Source organism: Aquarana catesbeiana, linkage group LG11, assembly GCF_042186555.1.
Source record: "Aquarana catesbeiana isolate 2022-GZ linkage group LG11, ASM4218655v1, whole genome shotgun sequence".
Taxonomy (NCBI): domain Eukaryota; kingdom Metazoa; phylum Chordata; class Amphibia; order Anura; family Ranidae; genus Aquarana; species Aquarana catesbeiana.
The window spans coordinates 119149321-119164175 of record NC_133334.1 but is presented as its reverse complement, the minus strand read 5'-3'; the positions used below and the strand labels follow the sequence as shown (position 1 = coordinate 119164175).

The 14855-nt window shown below is 44.5% G+C and overlaps 1 protein-coding gene across 7 annotated transcripts in view; it reads right to left on the bottom strand.

The window, feature by feature from the left end:
• Positions 1-2661: 2661 nt before the first annotated feature.
• The window catches only part of ZDHHC1 (zDHHC palmitoyltransferase 1), a 96005-nt gene continuing 83811 nt past the window's right edge, over positions 2662-14855 (bottom strand). For all 7 annotated transcript variants that reach the window (XM_073604952.1, XM_073604958.1, XM_073604955.1 and 4 more), the window contains one exon: positions 2662-3282. In XM_073604952.1, coding sequence (XP_073461053.1) covers positions 2789-3282 — 494 coding nt within the window. In that variant the 3' untranslated portion in view covers positions 2662-2788. The remainder of the gene's footprint in view (positions 3283-14855) is intronic.

Sequence of the window (14855 nt, the reverse complement as noted above, 5' to 3'; positions counted from 1 at the left end):
ATTCATGGCAAGAGTCTCGACTAGTATAAAAAGTGGCTCCTATATACACAACACAATTTCTGTAGCGTTTACGGTTTGAAAAAACATGCAAGGCCCCTTTCACACAGGGCAGAGTCCACCTGCTCAAGCGAGAATCTGTCCACTGATCCCTGCTGAGCAAGCAGAAGGCTGGTCTGTGTCCACGCTACTTATGCAGAGAGGACACAGACACAGCCCGCTCCCCTCTATGTTTTGGACCGCCTGTCCGTTTATATCTGACGGCCATCCGATCCAACCTGTCTGTTTTTAGTGGCTAGGATCAGATCAGATGTCGGTAGGGGGGGTCAATGGACACGTCAGTTGACACTGGAGGATCTGATAGGGTCTGCCTGAAAATCGGACAGGCAGATGTGAACGGTCTGCTAGTGTGAAAGGGGTCTAATGAAATCAATAATTGTAAAACTATCTTCATCTTCATCTTCAAACCTTTAGCATTCTACTGTGTTATGCTGTTCTGTTTAAGTATTACTATACCCACAACAGTAAAATTAGTCTTTATATGCAGTAAAGCATGCTTGTTATACTTACGGGGGAACCTAGGGGGTTAATCTTCTGCACTGTGTAAAAAGGCTGTTTGATCCGGTCTTCTCTGATCCTCCCCTCCTTCTACTGTCCCCAATCCATCTTTTGCTAGTACAGAGCCTCTGGAGTCACCCTGCGCATGCTCAGTTTAGTGTGTATTGCTAGAAAGTTTTTTTTTTTTTTTTCTTGGGAGGGTGTGATCAGTACAGAGCCAATCAGCACTGTCCAGAGGGTCAGGGGTCCTGTAGCCTCATAGAACAGTCAGAGTGGAAAACTCCTCCTACAAGCTTTAATCAGACACTGATAGAAGTCACAAGACTACTATATACTGCTGATGAGAAAAGGTATTTAAGCCATTTATATTTACTAAAATAATTGCAATTTCTGTGTACTGTGGGAGACCAGATATATTGAATGCAGGGTCCTGGGTTTAGTAACACTTTAAGGGCTTATTTACACTTCGACTTCAACACACATTAAATCGCCTACCGCTTCAACATGCTTTTTTGATGCTTCAATGATGCTTCAGTGGTGCTTTTTTGAAGCTTTAATGAAGCTTGGCACACAGAATGCCCTGTGTGTGCACTGATATCTCATACCTGCAATTTCTCCAAAACAAAGCAAAGCTAAAGCTGAATGAATGCCTCTTAAAAGCTGCAGGTGCTTCAAGCAAGCTTTGCCATAGACTTCTATGGAGGCTTTGAAGACACTTTGAAGCACCACTAAAGCAACATGGGGTATAATTTTTGAAGCGGACTGTAAGCTAACCATTTTATTTAGCGACAGGGGCTTTGACTGGCATTCAGAGAGCTTTAGCAAAGCGTGTCCGAAGCCATGTTTTGAAGCAAGTTAAAGCTCTCTGAATGCCAATCAAAGCACCTGTCACTAAATAAAATGGTTAGCTTACAGTTGTTTACAACTTGCAGTTCACTTGAAGTGGGGAGAAGCCAGGAGCGCCGTGGAGGGACCCCAGAAGAAGAGGATCAGGGCCACTCTGTGCAAGACCAAATGCACAGAGGAGGGAAGTATAACACGTTTGTTATTTTAAAAGAAAAAAAAAAAAAAAAAAGGGAACCTTTACTGCCGGTTCACACAGGGGCAACACAACTTGCAGGTCGACTCACCGAGGCGACGTGCACATGACTTCAGCGGCGACTTGCAAAATGACTTCTGTATAGAAGTCAATGCAAGTCGCTTGAAGTCGCCCCAAAAATACTACAGGAACCCTTTTCTAAGTCGGAGCGACTATTAGAACAGTTCCGTAGTACAGAACGGGACGCGACTTGTCAGGCGGCCAAGTCGCCTGACAAGTCGCCCCTGTGTGAACCGGGGCTCAGTGTCCCTTTAACCTCATTCCATGTTGAAGTAATGAGAAAAATACTACAAAGATATATTTATTTATGAACAGATTCCATTAGAAAATGTGTATTGGAATGCTATATTTCCATCAGTTTCTCCTGCCCATTTCAGAGGGTGTCCTTCCCCCCCCATATTTTTTGGGATTGCCAGAAGATCTCCGATATTTGGTGTAAACTGGAAGTTTTTTCTACAACTTGAATTGGTAACCCTATCCACCTTATCTTGGCCAATTGTTTACTTTGCTCCTATTCCAGAGATTTATTCTATTACTCATGAGACTTATTCACACCATTTGTGTTTCTATACACTGGCTCATGGTTAGTCATTGGAAATCTTCCTTAGTTCCCATTACACATTTGAAAGCGAGAGTAGACTCCATTTGTCATATGGAAAGAATATTTCACACCCTATACATCCTATGTCTTTTTATAACACTAAATGGGATCCCTGGTTTGAACATTATAATGTCCTTCTTCAATTTACTGAACATTAGATAGCCCCTCAATAACTGCTCTTAAATGATCAGTCATTCACTGTTCACTCTATCAGTAGCTCTCTATATGGATATATTCATTCTTTTTTCAAGACCTAACATTGCTTTGCCTTGTAAGTTAAGGTTTTATGAATCATTTTAGGATACCCCTATTATTTGAAACTAGATGTATCTTTAGGAATACCCTTTCAGTATATTTGTACAAACGTGCTGTTTTTACTTGTACCACAAATGCAATCATGACAAAGTTTGTAAGCAAAAAAGAAAATGTGTATTAGTAAATTGTTTAATAAATTACAACTACTAAATATGAAATATCAAAAAGAATTTATTAAGAATAAATGAGTAAAAATCTTCATATAAAAGAAGATTAAACTACCGGTTAGTATTGATGGAGGGTGAAACTTCAGCATTAGAGATGGAAAGAACCTGCTCTCCTCCTTTTCCCTTTGCCATCCACATTGTATTGTACCGTGTACAGTGAGTGTCCTGTGCTTTGGGTTCATCCATGGTTCTACTGGATAAAAGTTCTCCACTGCTCTCACTGACAAAAACAGTGGGAACCTTTGGAAGAAGCTCAAACTTCTGTGCAGTCACAGGCCAGCTCTGCCTCAGTCCATGCTCACATTCGTTTGCCAAGTCTCTGGGGCTCCTCGGGGTAAGAAAGAGGTTTTCAGTCATGGAGGAGCTGCCAAGATGAGTTTGGGCAACAGGAATTTCCTCCATAGACTCAGCAGAGTCAGAATGATATTCTGCAGGAGGTCCTGCTGCCTGAATTGGATGGATGGGCGCCAAAACTTGTAAAGATCTCGCTGGGAAATTTGGGGAATTACTGGCCAAGCTTGGAGGTGCTGGTGAGACTGGAAGTTCTGAAAAAAAGAAAGAAAAATAATTTAGGTTTATGGTTAGAACAGATTACACAACCGCATTAAAAGTGGCAACATATTACCACTACGGTTATCTGTACAGCGATGGCCAAACCCTCCTCTGTTATGCACTCTTGGTCAGTATGTTCCATATAAAAAAAAAATTGTCTCATTTGTCGGAGACAAATTACAAAATGAAAGCAATCTCTCACTGGCTCTAGTTAGGGTTGCACCGATACCACGTTAAGACCGACTACAAGTAACAATACTTTCTCTCTCCCCCCCCCCCCCCCCCCAAGTACTCGCTGAAACCGATACTTTTTTTTAAAATGTTGTGTGACAGTGGCACTAACATACAGCACTGATAGGTGACACTGATGAGGCGTAGACTGTGCCAGTAGTTTTTTCATTTGTTTTTTTTTTTACAATTTATTGTTATTTTATTGTATATATATATATATATATATATATATATATATATATATATATATATATATATATATATATATATATATATATATATATATAATTTTTTTTTTTGGGGGGGGGGGGGTGTCAGTGTTTACTTTATTTTTTATTATTTTTACAATTTCACCTTTAAATAATTAAATTTATTCCATTTCTTTATTTTTATCAGCCCCGTTGGGGGGGGGGGCTTTGGTGGCATGTCAGGGGTCTAAACAGACCCCTGACATCTCACCTTTGAGACACAGAAAGGGACTAAGGACACAGATTCTCCAGTCCCTTTCTCAGCAGCCTCAGCTGCACCGAAAATGAATGGAGGGGAGACAGAGGCTCCTCTCCATTCATAAACTGAGACATCAGTGATCACCAAATCTGTTCATTCAGAAAAGGAAGGAGCTGGTAAATGACAGATTTACCGGCTCCTTCCTCTGCTCTTCATCCTGACAGATCCGGGATGGTGAGGGGGGGACCGGAGGAGGACACGGAGAACCTGGGAAGCAGAAAGGGAGGAGGACACAGGGTGCCGGGGGCCCGGAGAGAGGGAGAACGCCGGAGAGAGAGGAGGACTCGGGGAACCCGGAGAGAGGTAGGCGGACCCGGGGAGAGGAAGGAGGACCCAAGGGGACAGTCTGGGATGATTGGTTCAGCGGTGGGGGGCGTTACAAGCACCGATCTCCCTGTATAACGTTTAATAAAGCAGCCGCAGGAGAGAGGAGGAGGAGGAGGAGGAGAAGTGGCTGTCAGAAAAGCTATACAGGTAGATCAGTGCTTGTAACTGCCCCCACTGCCGCACCGATCACCTGTGAGGCTGCCTGCCCTCCCTGCTGAGCTTGAGGATGCCTGGTCCGATAAAAAAAGTATTGGAACAGGCATCGGAGCATTTGCACGAGTACCAATACTAATATCGGTATTGGTGCATCCCTAGCTTTAGTAGCGAAACACCATTAAGGGGCTCATGTATACCAGAGAGTGAATATCACTACAGATACAGAATTTTAATTTAGTACTCTTGCTTTAGAGTCCCGAAGCCAGCAGAGTGCAGAGTAGCACATTTGTAAAACCTATTGGTGTGCTTTATAAATGTGAGTTGCTTTTATTCATTTTTTTTTTGAAGCAGCAGTATGGCTGTGGTGCAGTCATACCATTGCTGTATAATTGAGCCCCTAATTTTTCTTGAAAACTATTTTAGGCATGGGTTACCGAATCAGGCCAACAATTCTCTCTGCTTTGTAGCAATCAGTACAATGAAAAAGCAGTCCATTAAATCTGCGAGGGAGGATTTGGGGGCGATACCAAACTGTGCTGTGGGCACGGGAGTGAGCCCCTAAGGCTGGCCATAGATGGTTCAAATATGTTTCTGCTGAACCGGCCGAGATTTGAACCGTGCACGGGGAGGCTGAATGTACCAAGATGTTTGGCAGATTAATATACTTGCATTTATCGCTAATGGCTGCTATAGCCGCTAACACTAATCACCGTTTTCTCCTGACAGGAACGGGTTCTGCCACCACCCCCTCACCTTGCTGGAAGCATACAATGACTCGGCAGGAAGAATTTCCCTATCAGCACTGTCTGTGGTGATGGGGGAATTGTGCAAATTTCTTTCCTGCAACCCGTGGTCGCAGGAAAGAAATTCACACAATTTATGGCCTGCTTAAATCTGTAAGCACTTGCTAAGGGGGCAGACACAGAAGAGGAGGAACCAAGAGCGTGGGGGACCCCAGAAGAGGAGGTTTGAGGCAGCTATGCGTAATACCATTGCACAGAGCAGGCGAGTAGAACATGCTTATTACTTTAACCCAATTCAAGATGATGGAGGGTAAAACAAATCCTAACACCTGAACACAGTTTTGCAATTTTGACATGTGTTAGTAAAACTGTACAGATCATCGGACCTGCTTCCAGGTGGATTATACACTGAGGTTAATTTACTAGAACTGGAAAGTGCAAAATCTGGTACAGGTGTGCATGGTAGCCAATCATCTTCTAACTTCAGCTTGTTCAATTAAGCTTTGACAAAAAAAAAAAAAACAAAAAAAAACTGGAAGCCGATTGGTTTCTATGCACAGCTGCACCAGATGTTATATCAACATCTCCTAAAAAATGTATGTATGTATGTATGTATGTATGTATGTATGTATATATATATATATATATATATATATATATATATATATATATATATATATATATATATATATATATATATATATATATATATATATATATATATATATATATATATATAAAAATTTTTTTTTTTTTTTTAAATGTAGCTCTTATTGCTCTTACCATAACCTACTGCAAAACAATGCAAAATAAATTATTCTTCTCCTGATGATTGCAGGGATACCACATCTGTGTATAATCTTTGTTTGTACCCATAGTAGGGCCCAGAAAGAATGGTGAAATTTTTTTTTTTTTTTTTTTTTCTCCTCACCCAAAACACACTGACCGTGACCTAGATCAAACCCTGATCTACCCATTTTATCTTTATTTTTTATTATTATATTTTATTTTATTTTTCACTCCATTTAGCAGAGAAAAAAAAAAAAAAAACAAAACACAGGGGCAGGCTGTACAGTGACTGATCACCGTGATAGACATTCAGGCTGGGCTCACACTGGTGCGATGATAGACATTGCATGCGATTCGCACCGCACTGTTGTGCAGATCACATGTGAGGTCTGTGAGATGCAAATTCAGCCATACAGATTGTATGGCTGAATTTGCATCGCATTCGCACCAAAATGGTGTAGGACCCTTTTTGGTCCGCACTGTAATCGGATCACATGGGTGTGAACATCCGATTCCTGCACCATTTGACAGTTCCCACTGCGATATGCGAACCGATCTGGGGGTGTCATTAGCTTTCTATTGACACCCTCAGCGATTCGCATAGGGCAATGTGAACTGCCTGCGAGTTCTATGTGATGCGGGAACTGGCACTGGAATCGTGCTGGTTCCTGCAACACGCTAGTTGTTCCTAATTTTTACAGACAGTCTATTGACTGGAATGGTACCAACTGATTGGAGAAAAGGCAATGTAGCACCAATATTTAAAAAGGGCCCAAAATACATCCCTGGGAATTACAGACCAGTTAGCCTAACATCAATAGTATGTAAACTCTTGGAGGGGATGATAAGGGACTATATACAAGATTTTAGTAATAAGAACGATATCATTAGCAGTAATCAGCATGGATTCATGAAGAATCGTTCTTGCCCTCAGGACACCCCAAGTCCAGCATTGCCCAGGCAGCAGCGGATCAGGCGATCACGTTCCCGTCCACCCAATCGAGATGCCTACAGACCACATCCAACGTCATCCGAAGATTGACCGCCTTTCCCTCTGCACGGTCTGGTAAGGTTGTGCAGTATTCCCCCCCTGCAGTTTCTACCATTTACTGTTTTGCTCTTATGACTTCCTCTGAAACTGTCCCGTCAACCACCAAGACCCTTGGTTAACCCAAGAGACGGCACCTATCATTTTTCTTTTTCTGTCTCATGGACAAGGTTTGCAAATAGCTGGTTGGTTATAACTGCAGCAGAAGAAGACGTCTCTCCCCTTTTTTTCTTTTACCCTGAGTGCCTGTTTTTTATTTTTATATTTGGGGACTATCTTGGTGGGGAGGGGGGGGATGTTTTGCATCTCAGATTGCTAGATCATAATAAGAGTTGACCTAAATACCTTTGCTTACAGCTGAATATGTTGAGTCCTAACTAGTTGAGATGTACTTCAGGTTGTTTCAGCATCTACGTTGCTAATGTTATCCTTCTTTTTCTAGCCCACTTAACCTTATTTTTACATCCAATTGCTGCAATTATTTATTCTTCAGGAAAGATGGTGTCCCGGTCTTGATGCATTGGGGGAAGGGACGGAGAAAACTCGGGCAGGTTCAACCTATTGGCATCTCTGACCTAAGTCGGATCCCTGAGACACAGAGCCCTCCTCTCGATGCAGCAACACTCTGTGGTTACAACGGACCGGTATTTACCTATGGTGTGTTTAATACATGTTCCCTTGATTATATCTGATGTTAAGTTGGTCCTAACGTTATATTTGTCTTTTATTTGTCTTTTATGGTTCTCATAGCCCCTACCTAGTGCATCTCCTAACTCAATGACTTTTTTGTTTGATTTTTGGTCATTGAATTGTTTGATCAAAAAACAATCCTCACTGCCCTGTCCACCCCCATTTAGGGCGGTCACCCGATTGGAATTTTTAGTGCTAATCGGAGGTCCAGAGAGTAACTGTCTTGCTAGATTGCTTTTCCCTTAACCCCTCCCTTCTATCCCCATCCCCCCTTCCTTTCTCGCTCGCTCTCCCCCTCCTCTACCCCCCCCCGCTTGCTCTCCCCCTTCTCCACCCCTCTTTTGTCCCTCTCTCTTTTTGTCAGTGGTGTTGCCCCCTGGTTGGGTGGGGACTGGGACTGGAGATGATCACATACCTCACACTTTTGTCCTTGCTTGCCAGTGTGATAACTGGCACTATGGGTCTCCTAAAGGTCACCTCCCTTAATGTACGTGGTCTCAATATACCAGAAAAACGCTCCCAGTTACTAACTGATCTGCGTAAAGGCAAAACCCAAATTGCTTTTTTTTACAGGAAACGCACTTCCATGGTTATCGTATTCCTAAATTGACCAATGGAGCGTTCCCGACAGCATACCACAGCATATCGCCCATCTCCAAATCTAAGGGGGTCAGCATCCTTGTAGCAAAATCGGTACCGTGGGTCTTTGAGGCGCAGTGGGTAGATCCCCAGGGTCGTTTTCTCCTCCTGAAGGGAAGGGTGTCGGATGTGCAGGTCACCTTCGCCAATGTCTACTTCCCCAATGTTGACCACCCACAATTCCTGCGGAAGCTGCTACCTCAGCTATTGGAGTTTTCGGAGGGGGTGCTTGTCTTTGGGGGGGGGATCTTAACTTTACGATGAATCCCTTACTGGATGCCTCCCGTGGCTCGTCCCATCTTTCTTACGCACACCTCAAGCAAATGAAAGCAGACCTCCATGCTCTACGCTTAATAGATCCCTGGCGTCTGTCACGCCCCCAGGATAGAGATTATACATATTTCTCCTCAGTTCACCACTCTTACTCGAGATTGGACTATTTGCTGATTACACATAAAGATCTAGCTAGGGTGGTAAATACCTCCATAGATGTCATTTCCTTCTCGGACCATGCACCGATTCATATGACACTTCGGCTGGGACCGATGACCCGGACTCCACCCTCCTGGAGGCTTAATGAAGCCTTGTTGCAGTCAGAGGAGATCCGCTCAGAAATACAGGCCAAGTTGCGGGAATACTTCTCTGTCAACGAAGCCTCAGTCCCTAACCGTTAACGGTTTGGGAGGCCCACAAGACAGTTGTTAGGGGCACTTTAATTAGCATAGGTGTCCGCCTTAAACGGGATAGAACACGTCGCATTGATGAACTTTTCGCTCAGATCCGTACCCTAGAGGGTGCTCATAAGGCCAGTCTTGCCCATTCCACCCACCATGATCTTCTTAAAGTGCGCAAGGAGCTTCGTGCACTTTTGTTTCATAAAACGAAACAAAAACTGGCATGGGCACGCCGAACGATGTACGAGTACTCCAATAAACCCGGTTCGCTCCTAGCCAGGGCATTGCGTGGCCCCCGTACCAAAACTTATATTTCCCACATCCTGTCATCCTCTGGTCAGAAGCTGACTGCATCCTCTGATATCGCAGCAAAGTTTCGGTCCTTCTATGAAGGCCTCTACAACCTCGACAGGCAACCACCTGAGGACCCTAATTTTGCTGGGGGATTTACCCCCCGATCTTATATAGCCTTGTCAGGTATGCCCTCACTCCCGACTGCGGTTCAGGAAGAACTAGAGGATCCCATCACCTTGGAAGAGTTGGGTGTGGCACTGGCAAACTCAAAGCCTAAGAAAGCCCCAGGCCCGGATGGGTTTACACCGGCATACTATAAGACATTCTTTGAGACGCTTTCCAAACCCCTGATATCTGCACTTAATTCGATCACTGAAGGCAATTCCTTTCCCATTGACACTTTAAGAGCCTATATTTCCCTTATCCCTAAAGAGGGGAGGGATCCCTTGCGGTGTGGAAGCTATCGGCCGATAGCTCTCTTGAACACTGATCTGAAATTGTTTGCCAAGATACTGGCCAATAGGCTAATTCTGCATATACCGAGCCTGATCCATAAGGACCAGGCAGGTTTTGTGCCACAGCGAGAACCCCGCGATACCACCATCAGGGTAATCAATTTAATCCATGCAGCCAAGACGTCATGGCGACCCCTTCTCCTGCTGTCTACAGACACGGAGAAGGCTTTCGACCGTGTAGATTGGTCCTTCATACAGGCCACCCTGGAGCACATCGGTCTTCGCTCATCAATGCTCAGCTGGATATTGTCCCTCTACTCCCATCCTACAGCAGCAGTTAAGGTAAACGAAACAAGGTCAAGCTACTTTACCATACGCAATGGCACCCGACAGGGTTGTCCTCTGTCTCCGCTAATCTTTATACTCACGTTGGAGCCCTTCCTTTGCAGGATAAGGGCGAACTCGAGTATTATTGGTTATCACAAATCTTCCGGGGCACATAAAGTAGCCGCTTTCGCGGATGACCTCATCTTTTTCCTGGCAGACCCACTGGCCTCAATTCCTACTTTACTTCACTCCCTCCGAGTCTATGGAGATCTCTCTCAGTTCTGAATGAATTTAACAAAATCCTCCCTACTTAACATTACGGTGGGCACAGACATAGTACGCCGTCTGCGCACGGAGTACCAGTTACGTTGGGCAACCGATACTATCCCATATCTGGTAGTTGACATTACCCCTGACCCTGCCAATCTATACCAGGCGAATTTTGCTCCTCTACTCCTTCGTCTCAAGACGGATCTGCTTTACTGGCACTCCCTAACCCTGACGTGGTTTGGTCGATGTAATGCCATCAAGATGACAGCCTTGCCAAGAGTGCTCTATCTGCTACAGGCCCTCCCCATTCGTCTCCCCCCTCCTTTCTTCAAGCGAATCCATTCACTGTTCCGCGATTTTATCTGGTCACACCGAAAGCCACGTATTAAATTGCAACTTCTCCACATGGCAAAACACAAAGGTGGGGTTGGTCTTCCCGATGTGAAAGCGTACTATAGGGCAACACACCTCACCAGGGTAGTGGACTGGTACTGTCATGCGGAGGCAAAGCAGTGGGTGACAATGGAGTTAGAGGACTCCGAAGGCATGGCCAAGAGCTGGCCTTGGACCACCACTTCCATACCGAAGACCATCGCTGCCCACCCCACTCTAGGAAGCACAATTCAGGTGGCGAGAGATGCCTTCAGACATTCCTCGATATCCCCAATACCCTCACCTATGGTGCCAATTCCGGGCAACCCTGATTTTCCACCCGGTTGCCGGGGTCCTGTATTCCGTCACTTGACGAGGGAGGGCAGATGGCCACACCTCCATGATTTCCTAGGCCCGACTGGCCAACTTACGGCGGACGCCGGGATGGCAGATTCTGACCCTCCATTAGACTTTTTGAGCGGCCTCCAACTTCGCAACTTCCTACGCCGTTGTGCACAGACTCCGGGTATATCGCGCCAGCTTACAGAGCTGGAACAAATCTGCCATCGCAAAGAACCGACCCGCCATTGTCTATCATTGATATACTCTTCGCTGATATCACCAGCAGAAGGATTCGTACCCCCCTTTCTCTCTAAGTGGGAAGAAGAACTAGGTGTACATTTCACTGAACCACAAAGAGAAAAGATCCTACATTTTGCCCAGAAATCATCCTTGGCCACCAGGGTTCAAGAGACATGCTATAAGATTGACTTGCTGGTACAGAGTGCCTTCTACTCTGCACCGTTTTTTCCCCGCAGGTTTCTAGCTCATGTTGGCGGTGTGGGGAGGGAGAGGGAACGATGCTCCATGTTTTCTGGGATTGTCCCAAAATCAAACCCTACTGGCTGGAGGTGGCACGCACAGTTGAGCACCTGACCGGTGTTGCATTGGAGGGGGACCCTGGGGCCTGCTTGCTGCATCTCTCTAAACGTCCGATCAAGAAATATAAAGCCTCTCTAACCATCCAATTATTGAATGCCGCCAAGGCATGTATACCCGTATGTTGGAGATCGGAGTCCCCACCTACAAAAATGCAGTGGTATGGTAAGGTGAACGAACTTCGAAATATGGAGGATCTAACTGCCACGCTGTACGACAGGGAGGAGGCCTTTCGGGAGACTTGGCGACCTTGGCAACACTTCATCTACTCTGAATCGTACCTCCAAGAGTTAGCTCAGGCGGAATGATTCCGGGGCCCGGGCTGCCTGCCTGGCCGGGGGGCGCCACCGCTGCTGTTTTCTCTTCTTCTTCCTCACATTCCTATCCTTCCTCTCTGTTTTCCCCTCAATCCCTTCCAGTTGTGGGGAAAGTTTAGCCAGATACTGAGAATATCCTGATATTTATTACCTATCTATGCATCCCACGACTGGACCCAGCTGGTCTCATGGGGGGTATTCCTTCCAGCCAGCTGGGAAACTTTTAATTTTATTATCACTGGTCAGTCTTGGTTGCTATGCAGACTCAAACGGGTTATTAAGATGATACTTGAGAAGTTTTTTTTTTTAGGCTGGGCTCTTAGACTGCCCCACCGCAAGGTTTTAACCTTCCATACGCTACACTGAACACATAATTAAGGGGCTTGTTCATTTGCCACTTCTGATTCGGTTTATAACCCTTTATGTGACATGTTTATGATTCATTCATCTCTGTATATGCTGTCATTTGTTACATCTTTATTTGTTAATTAACATGTGATGTCTTTGAAAGAAATAAAAGAATTACAAAAAAAAAAAAAGAATCGTTCTTGCCAAACCAATCTATTAACCTTCTATGAGGAGGTGAGTTGCCATCTAGATAAAGGAAGGCCCATAGACGTGGTGTATCTGGATTTTGCAAAAGCATTTGACACAGTTCCCCATAAACGTTTACTGTACAAAATATGGCCCGTTGGCAGGGACCATAGGGTGAGTACATGGATTGAAAACTGGCTACAAGGGCGAGTTCAGAGGGTGGTGATAAATGGGGAGTACTCAGAATGGTCAGGGGTGGGTAGTGGGGTTCCCCAGGGTTCTGTGCTGGGACCAATCCTATTTAAATTTGTTTATAAACGACCTGGGAGGATGGGATAAACAGTTCAATCTCTGTATTTGCAGAAGATACTAAGCTAAGCAGGGCAATAACTTCTCCGCAGGTTGTAGAAACCTTGCAAAAAGACCTGAACAAAGTAATGGGGTGGGCGACTACATGGCAAATGAGGTTCAATGTAGAAAAATGTAAAATAATGCATTTGGGTGTCAAAAATATGAATGCAATCTATACACTGGGGGGAGAACCTCTGGGGGAATCTAGGATGGAAAAGGACCTGGGGGTCCTAGTAGATGATAGGCTCAGCAATGGCATGCAATGCCAAGCTGCTGCTAATAAAGCAAACAGAATATTGACATGCATTAAAAGGGGGATCAACGCAAGAGATAAAATGATAATTCTCCTGCTCTACAAGGCTCTGGTCCAGCCGCACCTGGAGTATGCTGTCCCAGGAAGGATGTACTGGAAATGGAGCGAGTACAAAGAGGGGCATCAAAGCTAATAAAGGGTCTGGAGGATCTTAGTTATGAGGAAAGGTTGCAAGCACTGAACTTATTCTCTTTGGAGAAGAGACGCTTGAGAGGGGATATGATTTCAATTTTCAAATACTGTACTGGTGACCCCACAATAGGGATAAAAAACTTTTTCGCAGAAGAGAGTTTAATAAGACTCGTGGCCACTCATTACAATTAGAAGAAAAGAGGTTTAACCTTAAACTACGTAGAGGGTTCTTTACTGTAAGAGCAGCAAGGATGTGGAATTCCCTTCCACAGGCGGTGGTCTCAGTGGGGAGCATTGATAGCTTCAAGAAACTATTAGATAATCACCTGAATGACCGCAACATACAGGGATATACAATGTAATACTGACACATAATCACACACATAGGTTGGACTTGTGTCTTTTTTCAACCTCACCTACTATGCAACTATGTAACTATGTAACTGGCACTTAAAGGCTATCGCAGTGATCAGGTATTTGGGAACTGGGCCTCCAAGGTTCCTACAAGATCCAGAGCTCTTAGTGAGAGCTTGGTCTCTGTGATGGGGGCACTCTCCCAGCAAAAACAGATGTACGCATATTTGGGGACCCACGGAAGAAACCCCACTTCAGTAAAGCCACATTTATAAGTACAGGCGGTGGCAAGGGGGTAGTATAAAAAAAAATTGCCTTTAATAATTTTATACACAATGTGTGCAGCAAGCATTAACCATGCATATAACATGTTTAAATGACTTAAATGAAATCTTTGGTCAGGTTATGGACATTCAGATATTTATATATTCCTAACAAGCAGTATCTGAACTTTAAACAAGCCATGACTTATTTAGCTGATGACACTGTAAGGCAATTCAACCTTCAAGTATGCAGCAGAGGCACTAAAGTCAATCAAGTCCTCAGACTATGGTCTCCTTGGAGGCTGACTTAGCAGCCGCACAGGCGTCTAAACTCTAATGTACAGTATATACAGAATAGGTGCTCTGGGAAGGATAGATTAGAGAGCTGAACTGCTGAGAGAATGGCTTCTGTTCTTCTGCTGTGAAATTTGAGGGTGAAGTGCAACTGGATCAATAAAGTTCTCATTCTTCAAGTAGAACTATAGCTATTAGAGTGAAACATCACTGGTAAGTAGGCTTTAACTGCAGAAGAGGCTTGCCATAAAAGCTCGTCCTCTGCCTGCCAGCAATGTTTCTTCTAAATATGCACCAAGCAGTGCATGCACTGCTCGGGGTACACTCTTGGCAGGCCTTAATGCAGGGGTAAATAACTCCCATGTGTGTATACATGGGAGTCAATTCATCTTGGATAGGCCAATCAATATCTTCAAAGGCACGGAACAGCAAGGGAGGCAAGTTTAATAGAATTTAGCTTGTCTTTAAGAAATGACACAGAGGCCCTGCAGAGAAACCACGTACAAAACAACCGCAAGGGACATCTAAAAAGGAACATTACCTTCAA